General features: G+C 49.2%; 2 protein-coding genes across 2 annotated transcripts; one reads left to right on the top strand and one right to left on the bottom strand.

Annotated features, from left to right (window-relative positions):
* The first annotated feature begins 1489 nt into the window (after nt 1-1489).
* On the top strand, nt 1490-7426 carry PIM1 (Pim-1 proto-oncogene, serine/threonine kinase). Its single transcript, XM_032804876.2, has 6 exons — nt 1490-1794; nt 2171-2277; nt 2505-2555; nt 2708-3074; nt 5080-5256; nt 5996-7426. The coding sequence occupies exons 1-6, from the start codon at nt 1713-1715 to the stop codon at nt 6151-6153; spliced, it is 942 nt and encodes a 313-aa protein (XP_032660767.1). The 5' UTR covers nt 1490-1712; the 3' UTR covers nt 6154-7426.
* Nucleotides 7427-10672: 3246 nt separating this feature from the next.
* TMEM217 (transmembrane protein 217) lies at nt 10673-11254 on the bottom strand. Its single transcript, XM_032804909.1, has one exon. It carries the CDS (start codon nt 11252-11254, stop codon nt 10673-10675), a length of 582 nt encoding a protein of 193 aa, XP_032660800.1.
* Nucleotides 11255-11987: the final 733 nt, after the last annotated feature.

Below are 11987 nucleotides of genomic sequence, written 5' to 3'. Positions count from 1 at the left end.
ATTTGTGCTTTGTTCATCTTTTTTCACTTATCTCACATGATGGAATTTAGTCAGTTTCACTTGTGTTTATAGTCAGTTTCACTTTCGGGTTGCTGCAGCCTTTGACTTGCAAGCATTGCTGGGAAAGGTTTTTTTGTTTTAAATATAGCTACTCCTACCTGAATTTGTTTAAAATACAAATATTGTGAAGAGATTTCTGTTGGTTTTAGGTTTTATAAAAGCTTGTTTATCCAAAATAAAAATGTTGGGGCCAAATTTGAATTGACAGTATTTAAAGGTTGTATTTGTATTGCTCTAGGTCAATGTACACATAACAGCACACAACACAACTCTCCTTCAGAGCTGCCTGAGACAGACAATTTAAGTGAAGGAGTGACATTTTTAAAAAAACACGTTTATTGGAACATGCTGCAAAAATCTTTACTTGCAAGAGTGTGAGGTGTTATACACTGCCTTAAAGCAGTCAAAGGAACTGGGTGCCATGTTATTTACCATACACGGGTCCTATTTTTACAAACACACACACAAGATAAAGGGTATGAGTCTGAGTTAATTTACGCCAGTGTAAATCAAGAGAGTAACTCCATTGAAATAATTTAGAACCGTGCCAGCGTCAAATTGGTGTGAGGGCAGAATCAGACCCCACTGAGTTAGTTTACAATCTACATCAGATGAGATTTGAAAATTCCAGCGGTTTTCTGGTCAGGCTGGACATTAAAGATCCAAAAGCCCAAGTGATAGGATAAGGGGCATTACCAGAAATCCCCTCCTTTGTCTTTCCTGAGAATGCACCACCCTCTGCTCCAGAGCTGAGTGCATGGGTGTAGTTGGATTATGATGTGTATTATGGAAGTGTCTAGGAGGGGCCATTGTGCTAGGAGCTGTACAGAAACCTACTGGAGGTCCCTGCCCTGATGAGCTTTACAATCTGAACAGAGAGACAGGCAGAGGGTGGGTGAGGAAACAAAGATCCAAGTGCTCTGGGTTCATCCAGGATGAAAGATGCTTGTATCCACACTGATCTCAGGGGGCCCAGCCAGGGATAGGGGTGTTAGTTTATTTTGGCTTTTATTTTCCGCTGGATTTTTTTTTTTTGGATGGGGGCGGGGATATTTACCCCTCCCAAACTTTCCACCTGCCCGTGCCTCCCCCTGCCCCTTCCACCAGCTGTCTTCCCTCGCTTTTCCTCAGGCTTCTCCTCCCTCTTCCCCCCTCTCCATCTCCCTCAGTCTCTCCTCCTCCCCCCGCCCCGCTCCTTTATTCTCCCCTTTCCTCCGACCCCTCCCCCCTCTTGGCGCCTTTTCCTTCCCGCCACGTCTTTAGTCTGCCTGTTCTCTTCTGACGGGAGGGGCAGGACGGGCCCCGCGGATGATTGGCTGCGACCGCGTTTGGGGGCGGGGCGGCCCCGCGCCGAAGCCCCGCCCCTGGCTGTCCCTGGCCCGCCCCTGCCCCAGCTCCCTCCCTCCTCTTACTACTGGCGGCTGGAGCTGAGGGAGCCGGCGCCACACGGGAGCCCGGCACCGAGCGGAGCAGCGTCGTCGGCTCTGCTCTCATTGACGTCCCCCCCTTTCCCCCGGCCTCCGCCCCTCCCGCACCAGCCCAGACCCCACCCCGTTGGTTCCGACCCGGCGGGGCTGCGAGCTGAGCCACTGGCGCCCGGTTCGGTTCGGGCGGTCCCGGTCCCGGCCCTGGAGCAAGGGGACGGGGCGGGGATGCTGCTCTCCAAGATCAACTCGCTGGCCCACCTGTGCTCCGGGTCCGGCGGGGAGCTGCACCCGGCCAAGCTACAGCCAGGTGAGGCCCGGTTCGGTTCGGATCGACAGCAGGGGGTGGCTCTGGAGTGGGGTGCCCCGGAGCGGTCCGGCTGCGGCTCGAGAGGAGCCCTGTCCTGCTGGGCAGTGGGGAGGTTCGGTTCGAGAGGGGTAGGTTCAGAGCGGAGTCTGATCCGGTTCCGGGAGGGATGTGGGTCTGGTCCGGTTTGGGGGGTTCGGTCTGAGGAGGGATGGGGGTCTGATCCAGTTTGCTCCGGGGAGGGATGCGACTCTGGTCCAGTTCGCGGAGGGAGGTCGTTCTGAGGAGGGATGTGGGGGGCTGCTCCGGTTTGGAGGGTTGGCCGGGTCTTTTGAGGACACAGCTGGTCTGATCCCGGTGTCTGTGCCTCTGTCTGCAGGGAAGGACAAGGAGCCCCTGGAGAAGCTGTACCAGGTGGGCCCACTGCTGGGCAGTGGTGGCTTTGGTTCTGTCTACTCGGGCACTCGCCTGTCGGACGGCGCCCCGGTGAGTAGAGCCTGGACAGTGACCCCCCCACCCCTGAAGCCCGCTCCCCCATGCACGCTGATGTATAGATCTCCACCTTTGCGTCCCTTACCCAGTTACATCTCCTTTGCTTTGCCCTGGCATAACCACCATCTTGCATCCCTTTCACTGGTTCCTTGCTTGCCTCCCCTCTTTCGGGGTTCCCTGACCTGATTCTGATTGCCTGTCTCGTTCTGTTTGTGTTCTAGGTAGCCATCAAGCACGTGGCCCGGGACCGGATTTCTGACTGGGGAGAGCTGGTAAGTGTCTAGGACAGGAATATCTGCTGTGGCTCTGCATTGCATGGTCATGGCTCTGTAGTTAAGGTTGCAGCCGGTGTCGCAGGTAGCTCTTGACGTTGTGGGTCGATTTGCCTGCCTCTGATGGAGATCTCCGTTCTCTCTCTCTGCAGCCTGGCGGGAGCAGAGTGCCCATGGAGATCTTGCTCCTGAAGAAAGTGGGCTCAGGCTTCCGGGGGGTCATTCGGCTCTTGGACTGGTTTGAGAGACCGGACAGCTTCGTCTTGGTTTTGGAGCGACCGGATCCTGTGCAGGACCTGTTTGACTTCATCACAGAGCGGGGTGCTCTCCCTGAGGAGCTGGCCCGCAGCTTTTTCCGCCAGGTTCTGGAGGCGGTTCGGCACTGTCATAGCTGTGGGGTATTGCACCGGGATATCAAGGACGAGAACATCCTGATTGATCTGAACAGCGGGGAACTGAAACTGATAGATTTTGGGTCTGGGGCATTACTCAAGGACACAGTGTACACTGATTTTGATGGTGAGTGTCTATTTCCATCCCCTTCTATTTTATCTGCGTAGCGAGGGAAGCCAGGGAAATTCCTCTCTGAATTGGCTTGTTCCCTGCCTGTAAACGATCAGTAACTTCCCAGCCAGGGAATGTTTTGTTCCCTCCTGCCATTGTCATTTGCTAAATATACTGTTGTGTGATCTGCAGCTTTGATACCTTTGGGGTTTTCCTCCCTGCCTTGTATCCAAAAAGCATTTTCACAGATGTTTGCCCTTTTGTTGGGTGTTAACCGCAGGCACTGGTGGTAGCTGCCCATGTCACACAGGGAGCGGCGGGGGGCACATGGCAGAAATTGGGTATGAACTCACAAGCATCAATCTTTGGAGTCCCTGTTACCAATGAGAGAAGAAAGTTGGACTCTGGTTCCAATGGGTTGGTTTTCTCTAGCTCCATCATATTTGTAGCATTTCAGCAGGGATCTGGCTGGTATTCCACCCTCCCGGGGTGGTGCAAACAGGATCTGCCTCACCTCATAGATGGGGAAAGATTGAGTTAACCTGTCTGCAGCCATGGCTGCTTAGATGCTGGATCCTAACCTAATCTAGCAGCTAGAATGCAGAGGGAGGGGATGTCCCCCCGCACCCCAAGGATAAAGAAGAGGGCTCTTGTACAGTTTCTTTCTGTGAAGATGGATGGACCTCAGCGTGGGGAGTGGATCAAGAAGAGAAGCTGCTGTCTCCGCCATCTCGCTAAATTATTCATTTCATTGGAAAGTTGCGTTTTGTCACTGGATGAATGTTGTGAAATAGGATCTGCGGAAGATCTGCTTACAGCTGGCTCCCTTTCTCTGCTGTCCAAACGCACCTGAGTCAAATCTTTGGGGAGGGGAGAGCTCCAGACCCAGGGAGGAGGGTTTGACCTTGGAGCGGGGATGCAGGGATCTGCGTGGGGACAAATGCCCAGAGCTGCCTTGTGCTTCTGGCGGCAGGCATTGTTTCTGACCGGAAAAGGCATATTCAGGGTAGGCCGTTGACTTAAAAAAAAAAAAATCACTGTTGTTGGGGGTTTGTTTTTGCTTCTGCCAGGCTGCATTTTTTGTTTTTAATTTAACGGCTGATGACGGATTTGCCCCTCCCAGCCACCTTCTCTTCTGCACAATTCGTCAAGCTAGTGGTGCCCCCTGGTGGACATCAAGTTATTTTTTACAACCCAAAGTTTGTAAACAACAGTCACGTGGCCAGGAACCAGACTGAGCTCTGATCTCAGTCTCCTCTTCCTGCCAGAAGGGAAGAGATCAAATACAACAAAGGCAAAGGGCGTAAGCATCTGCAGAGGCCAGAAGCAGGGTGGAATCCGAGTTCCAAACACAATTATCACATGCACAATTGTACTAACTCCCTTGATGTTGTACAACAAACCTTTGTCCACAGCTTTGGAGTAGTCTGGCTTTATACCTGGCTGACTCAACAGTAGTCAGTGCCAAAAAAAGGAATAAACTCCTCAAGGTATCTGCCCTTCTTTGGGTTACGCAAGGAAACTCTTTTATGTAGAAAGGATTATAAGGTGGTCAGGGCTCCTTGTAGTGCAGTAGACAAGGCCTCAGCCCCTCCCCAAATGCTCCATCTGTACTGGGTCATCATGGACTGCAGCATCTGCAAGCTGCCTCTCTTTACCTCGGTGAGAAATGGTTACATTGACAGAGATAAAGTCAGGATAACAGTGGCCTTAAGAAACCTGTTACTTATTGTGGCTTGTTTATTTGCACTCCATTTGGTTCTGCTTCACTTGTAGTCTGTGCCCTAGCGCAACGCTGCAATTGCTAAAACTACTGGGGGTTTAAATCCCAATCAAACTGGGCTGAAAGTTAAACAATATTAAGATATTGCAACCTAAATTTTGGGCTGAAGTTCCTCTTGAAAACTATCCTGATAACACCTGAAAAAAATAATTAATAACTGATTGCTCTGATTTCCTGTGCTTAGAGTAAAAGATGAAATACTTCTCCTAACCAATGATCCTCTAATCTTCTCTACAGGGACCAGAGTGTACAGCCCCCCAGAATGGATCCGCTATCATCGGTATCACGGCAGGTCAGCAGCAGTCTGGTCTCTGGGGGTCCTGCTGTATGACATGGTCTGTGGGGATATCCCCTTTGAACATGATGAGGAGATTATTAGGGGCCAGGTCTACTTCCGACAGAGGGTCTCTCCAGGTGAGTACTCTACTTTGTTGTGTTAGCGTTGGGCAAACAATTGCTTAGCCTGAATGCCACACTGACAAAGCGATAATATGATGCCACAGAAGTGCATTACCATCATTTCATGCAACCAGTGAGACGTGCAAGGCATGATTCTGTGATCTAATGGTCCCTTCTTGTCTTAAACTCAATGAGATGTTTAATGCTATTGAATCCTAGCAAAGTGCTGGGGACCCCACCGTCTTCTCTGTCTTAGACAGCTGCTTCAGAGCTCACCTGGTAGTTCACTTCAGCACTTCACTCTCCTGCCACTTGCTGGGGTCTTTAATGTGGCTACTGCAGTTGGCTGCTGAAGCAGTCTTACAGAAAGTGGCAATGACAAAATATATTGAACCAACTGAGTAGCTCTCAGGTTTAATCATCTCACTGAGGACGGGAAAGCTGGTTTGTTTGTTTTTTTTGCTCTTAGCCTGGGTATGAGTGGCAGGGGAGGATGGGCTGCTCATGGACTTGCATTGCAAATTTGGTCCCTTGTGTATTTTCGGAGTCTCCTTCCAAAGATGGGAGCTGGTTCACCCACGTACTAGGGTAACTCAGAAACCACACCTAGCCACAGCCATAGTAAATCTGTCCTGTGAAGCAAGAAATGCAGATCCCAAAGCAAACTTGCAGATGCTAAAATAGGGAGGCTTGTAGGCTTCACAGACATTACTCGTCAGTGCATTTTCACTAACTGCTTGTTTTCTCTCCCCAGAGTGCCAGCACCTCATTAAATGGTGTCTGGCCTTGAGGCCCTCCGACAGGCCATCCTTTGAAGATCTTCTAAATCATTCTTGGATGCAAGATGTCCTCTTGCCACAGAAAACAGCAGAGATCCACCTGCACAGTCTAATTCAGGAGTCTGGCAAATAGCAGCTCCTCTCATCCATTGGGTGTAAAAAGAAAACTCTTACCAGTGACTGTCTGCCTGCTACATGGGAACATTCATATCTCATTCCAGAGCTCAGCTAACTGGAGAATCTTCTGAGAGAATGGAGGTTACCATCCATCCCAGGTGGACTGGTCTTGAACTCGTTAGGTCCTGCCTTACTTGATGTCTTGCCAGTAGACTTTTTTGATGTCTTATGGGCACATCTATGAGTGTCCCTGACCTGCTGAGTCCTGGAATATGAACTGAGCGAGGACCAGAGAATTAGCAAGAACGTTTTTCTTGGGGGAAACTGGCTGTGGAGAGGGAGGGAAGGTACAGATTTGAATAGCTGTCTTATTCACTGTGTCACCGTGTTCTGAGTGCCTTCAGTTGCGATCTGGGCTGTGCTGGGGGAAATACTTGAATCTTCCTACACCTCTGCTTCTCCAAGATTCCCCTGGGTTTATTTTATATTCCCCTTCTTAAGGAACAGGTCAGAAGCAGCCACGGGTGAAACCAATGCACCCTGGCTAGTTGTTTCCGAGATATGCTGTTAACGGGACCTTTCCTTCCTCAGCTCTTTACTTTGAGCCTCAGAAGCCAGGGTGTCCTCACAGATGCACAAACAATGCAACCCAATAGAGCTGTAAATGTGTACAGAATTGTACAGGAGCGAAGCTTGGTGTACAGAGGATTGTAGTTTATAATGGTAACATTTTTACTCTTTTGTTTTAACTTATTTTCAGGGGTTTGGGTTATTGTTTGTTTGTTTGTTTGTTTGTTTGTTAAGGAAAATGTCCTAACCTGTAGGATAACTTATTTATTTATTTATGAATCGTGGGTTCAGAGCCCATGCCTGGCTTCCATAGCTGCTGAGCTGGTTTCCAATTGGGGTTCCCCCTCACCCCCAACTGCACTCCCTTCTTAGAATGCTCTGTTAATGTCTCACCACTGTGTGGATGGCCAACCGCTTCCCAGCTGTCTGTAAATAGTTCCGGCTGCCAGTGTTCCTCTTCCAAGCGTGTGTTCAGTTGTTTTAAAGGCATTTCCACGGGTATTTGTCTGGGCTGGGGGGGGACGTCACGTGCTCATGTGTATATAGCACTGGTTTTGCTGAGCTGTGGGGGAAGGTACCCTGGACTTCAACACTGTCAAGCCTGTATATGTAATCAGTGTGTAGTCTGCTGCTTTTGTTAATAGTTAATATTGTACAGGGGAATTCAGAAATCCTATTTTTTTTATACATGCAGTTTTAAATAAAAATGAATCACTTGACTTAACCTGAGACCTCTTCTCTTTCGGGTGGAGTAAAACTGCCAGTTTCACAGGGCAGAGAAGCAGTGCTGTCGAAACTCAGGACCCTTCGTAATGTGATCCGAATGCCCAGAGCACCACTAATGCATGCGATTCTCAGAGCAGGAGATGAGTAAGCTACAGCCTGCACTACAGCTAGAGATAGCAACCCAAACCACAAAGCTTGCATTCACATGTCCTCAAAGCTGTGTCACTCACATACAGCGTTTTGGTTCAACCCCTTAAAGGCGTCAGCTATTAGTATTGAATCTGAACTTGTGCACTGTCCATGTCCAGTGTCCTGGTTCTGGCCATCTCTGGCAGCCCTCTTCACTGAACTGTGAGATCAAAAGTGTATGGCCAAGGCACGAAATATCTACATACTGTTTCCATTCATGCCTAGTGGTGTGTGAATAAAGCGGTAAACATCAGTGCTATATTGATGATGCAGTATGTTACCCATGCACATGGTACATTGGATGCTGACCATCAGTGTCAGGGCACAGTGTGTTTCAGTAACATAGATCCTGTGTGGCAGCTCTGGAGGCAGTAATGCTTCACATCTGTGAAGGGATTGTTAAAAGTTGCCTTATTACAGATGTCTGATTTGTTAAGTATGATTACCATCAGCAGCCAGGCTGTGATTGGCCCAGAGCCACGGGGGCTGTTGGCGTCCAGGTTAGGAGAACTGTCGTTTTTCACACTCTTCAGCAAAACATGCTGGGCTTCCCCTCGTTAAACTAAAGCGCCCACATGTTGCATGCAACTGCTGTTCTATTCAGTACTGCACAAGTTACTGTTCATACCAAGAGGCAAACTTTAAAACTCTGCTGGTGGAGCTAGGATCTATTCTTTAACTGTTACGTTACAGGGTGTCTGCCTGCAGGTTGAATGGAACAGCATGCTCCACCTAGCTGTAATATTCATGGCGTTGTCTAAAACCTAGGCTGTTGGTTCAAGTGTGGGGCTGTGTAATGTTAAAAGATGGAGCAATGACTGCAAGCATTGTTTGCACAGTGCATTTCTTTTTAAAACCCTGTTGGTTGTAGCCTCCCAAGGAAATATTTTACCCTCTCGGTGCACTACCCATTTGCTGCTGCTAATCTCCAGCAAGGTGCCTGCCACCAAGTGAGCGCTGGAGTTGCCTAGAGACTTCTAGGTATGGATCTGGAGTACTAGCATGAGCAGCAGGATATAGGAGTTCTATTCCTGCACTGCAACTTACTTGCTGTGTACCATGTGCCAAGTCATTTGCTGCTCTATAACTCAGTTTCCCCATCTGTAAAGAGCCCCTCTGTACAGCCCTTGCAGGTCCCTTTGAGGAAAGGCGTTAGTGAGTTAATTTTTCTTTGTAGGTAGGCTGAACAAGAAAGCTCAGCTCCACGTCTTCAAAGGCTGGGGACTACTTAGCTCTGTGGTTTTCGTTCAACCGCAGGCTCTTGTGCTAGACCAAAACAAACTTTATAGCTCCTTATTTCGAGAAAGTCCATCTCACACATTTATAGCAGCAAATGAGTTTCGCAGTGACTGAAATTTAGCCGGGCTAAGTTACAGTATCACAGCAAAGTGCTCTCCACTGAGTGCAGGCTCTCCCTCCTTCCCGTAAACACTGCTCAACTGCTACTCCACTTCTTAGAAACCTCACCACAGAAAGGCCAAGTAAGATCAGAGTGTCAAGGCCCGCAGGGACCGATGCCGAGATAGTCACTATGCTTTCTGCTGCAGCTTATGTCTATTTCCCAGCCAGGCCAGCTCAGTAGGAGGGAAATGCTGTTAGGGAGACATGACATCCAAATGGCACAAAGTACCAAGGAGAGAACAGAGCCTAACTCGGCCCTTTGTCAGGTAGGCATAACTCTCACTGAGGTTGAGAGTTAAATCCATCTAAGAGCCTGGTTCAGAAAAACATTTAAACATGTGCTGAAGCCCTGGGAAGTCGATGGCACCTAAATGAGTATGTTTACGCTGCAGCTGGGGGCACCCTAGAAAATAGCAGTGTGGACGTCTTGGTACTGGTGGAGGCTAGTGTTAGCCACATGATCTTAGACCCCGGGGGTAGAATGGGCTTGAGTTTAGGTGGATAGCTGGAGCCTCCGCCAGCACCAGGTAATAATTGCAAAGTCCTGCTCCAGCATGCACTGGGCTGCATTTTCTGGACGCCAGTCTCTTCTCCAGTTGTTCCAAAATCTTGGCAGCTAAGTGGGGAATGTCCCCAACACAGAGTCAAGAGCTCTGATGGGCAACAGAGATATAACAAAACCTATTGGCACTATTCTCCACTTTGGCAACCCCAGAGGTTCCTGTGCTTTTTAGAGAGGCTATTCTGCAAAGCAAGGTGCACCCGCAGTCTGGGCTTGCACCTGTGTTCGCTAACCTCACTCTGCTTGGCTATTGCCCACAATGTGCAATTGCGCTGCTAAGCTCCAGTTCCTACACTATCCTACAGGAGGTGCTGCTCAAAAGCGAGGGCTTCCTGGGAAGTGTTGTAAATAGCTTTGTGGCAGCCTACGTCCTATATAGAGGAGCTGCTGTAGTTACGTCAGTAGGGTGGTGCTGTATTTGTTTACTCTTACATGGCAACCATGCAACGATTTAGTTAGGCTGGATGCCAAAGACCTGCGGCATGGTCTACTTGAATGCATCCTCTCAGCAACATCCGCTACAGGGCTCTTACGATACCCTGATCATAAATTACAGCTGTCCCAAGCACCTAAATCCATTTTGAAAATGAAAGCTAGGCTCCTAAATCAGTTAGGTGTTGCAACGCTGAGCCCCACAATGCCTAAGTATCTTTCAAAATCTGGCCTTATGTCAGTCTTTTCATCCCTCAAGCTTCAAGAGCCTTACATATATACTGCACAGCAATATCTTTCTCTCCATTTTACAGATGAGAAAACTGAGGTAAGGGGAGATGACATGACTTGCTCAAGGTCATTTGGTGACTCGGTAGCAGATCTGTGGATAGACTCAGTTCTGCTGATTCCCATGCCCTGTGGCTTCCTGATGCAAAATAAAACCCAGGGGAAAAACCTAAAACACAAATATAAATCATGGGCTTTTGAGGTATTTATACAGGACTTGAACTCACAGCCTGGAAAATGCAGTAACAGTAAGAGAAACACTGAATTATACAACAGAGGGAGGAGATTACACGGGTAATGGTCTTTCATCTCCATCAGTAGGAAATATACGAAAATGGGGCCCAACGTACTGCTCCGATACCTCCCCTCACACGCCTTTCCTAGCAGTGGAGCCCAACCTAAACCTGGGTGGTTCTGACACGTTCCTAGAGATCCGCCTCACCCTGAGCGACATCCTTCCTTGCCCTTTGCTTTCAATAATCATCAGGGCATACGTGACAACGAAGGCGAGCCAGAAGCAATCCATGGGGATCCTGGTGGCCAGCCCAAACCACTCCAGGGGGCTGAGGGAAAACCAGGCTTCTTTGGAGATCCGGTAAGCCAGGGCCACGACGAGGCAGTTAGCCAGATCATAGAAGGTGATCCATGCGACATAGGCGAACATGCCCATGTAGAGCCGCTTGTGGACTGAGTAGATGAGGAAGACACATACCGGGTAGGTCATGACGGCCAGCGTGATGGCTGTATAGTAGCAATACGGTAGCATCTTCCCCACTTTGGTCAAGTTGAAGGGCTTGATTTGTGCCATGTCCATCATTGCTCGTTCCAAGTGGCCAACCTCGAAGATCAGGTACATGTTGGTCACTAGGATCATGTAGACAGCAGCTACAGTGGCCCCAGCCTTGGGAGACATGCCACAGAACCCCCCCGGGCACAAGATGATCATCATGCTTTCTCCACAGGCAACGTCGTTGGCCAAGGAAACCGAAGGAGTGTTGCAGAGTAGAAAGGCAAGCTAGGAGAGACGTCGGCGGGGCTTGTGTTAGGGATGAAGCGCAGCGAACTCAAGCCTGTGCTGGAAAAGAAAAGGATCAGGCTAAAACATTGTGTGCAGGGGATGTCATCATGTGGAACATCTAAGGAGGAGAGTTGATCAGCATGCACACACACATACACTAACCCTATCTCTCTCTCTCTCTCTCTCACACACACACACACAGTAACTGCATCCCACACTCACACACACACTCTGTAACCCCATCTCACCAAGATTCTACTAAACCAAAACTTGGTTATGTCCCCCATGATCCTATGCGCTCTTCACCATGTTCCACTTCCCCCAACCCTCGAGTGCAGAGAAGGGCTCCCAGCCCCCTTGATCAATGACAGGCCATGCTCCAGAGCTCCTGAACTGAGAGACCTGCCAGCTTTAAAGGGGGGCCACCCTAGTCCCCTTTTAGAAACAGTGAAAGGGACAAGTGGTTGATTGCTCGAGTTCCCATGGAACTGATTTTAATGGTGGTGTGATTAAATTTAATTGTGTTTACCAAATAATGAATGACATTAGGGTGCCTAAACCCTTGGCTCAGTCTCCTCATTATTGTAATCTCACTAACATAGTCTAACAGTCTCACAGCTGTTGGCGTCCTCAGTGCAACCTGGTGGATAGAGCACTTAGGAGA

This window comes from Chelonoidis abingdonii, chromosome 4 (genome assembly GCF_003597395.2).
Source record: "Chelonoidis abingdonii isolate Lonesome George chromosome 4, CheloAbing_2.0, whole genome shotgun sequence".
NCBI lineage: Eukaryota > Metazoa > Chordata > Testudines > Testudinidae > Chelonoidis > Chelonoidis abingdonii.
Note: the sequence above shows the minus strand (reverse complement) of the source record. Positions and strands in the feature narration are given on the sequence as shown.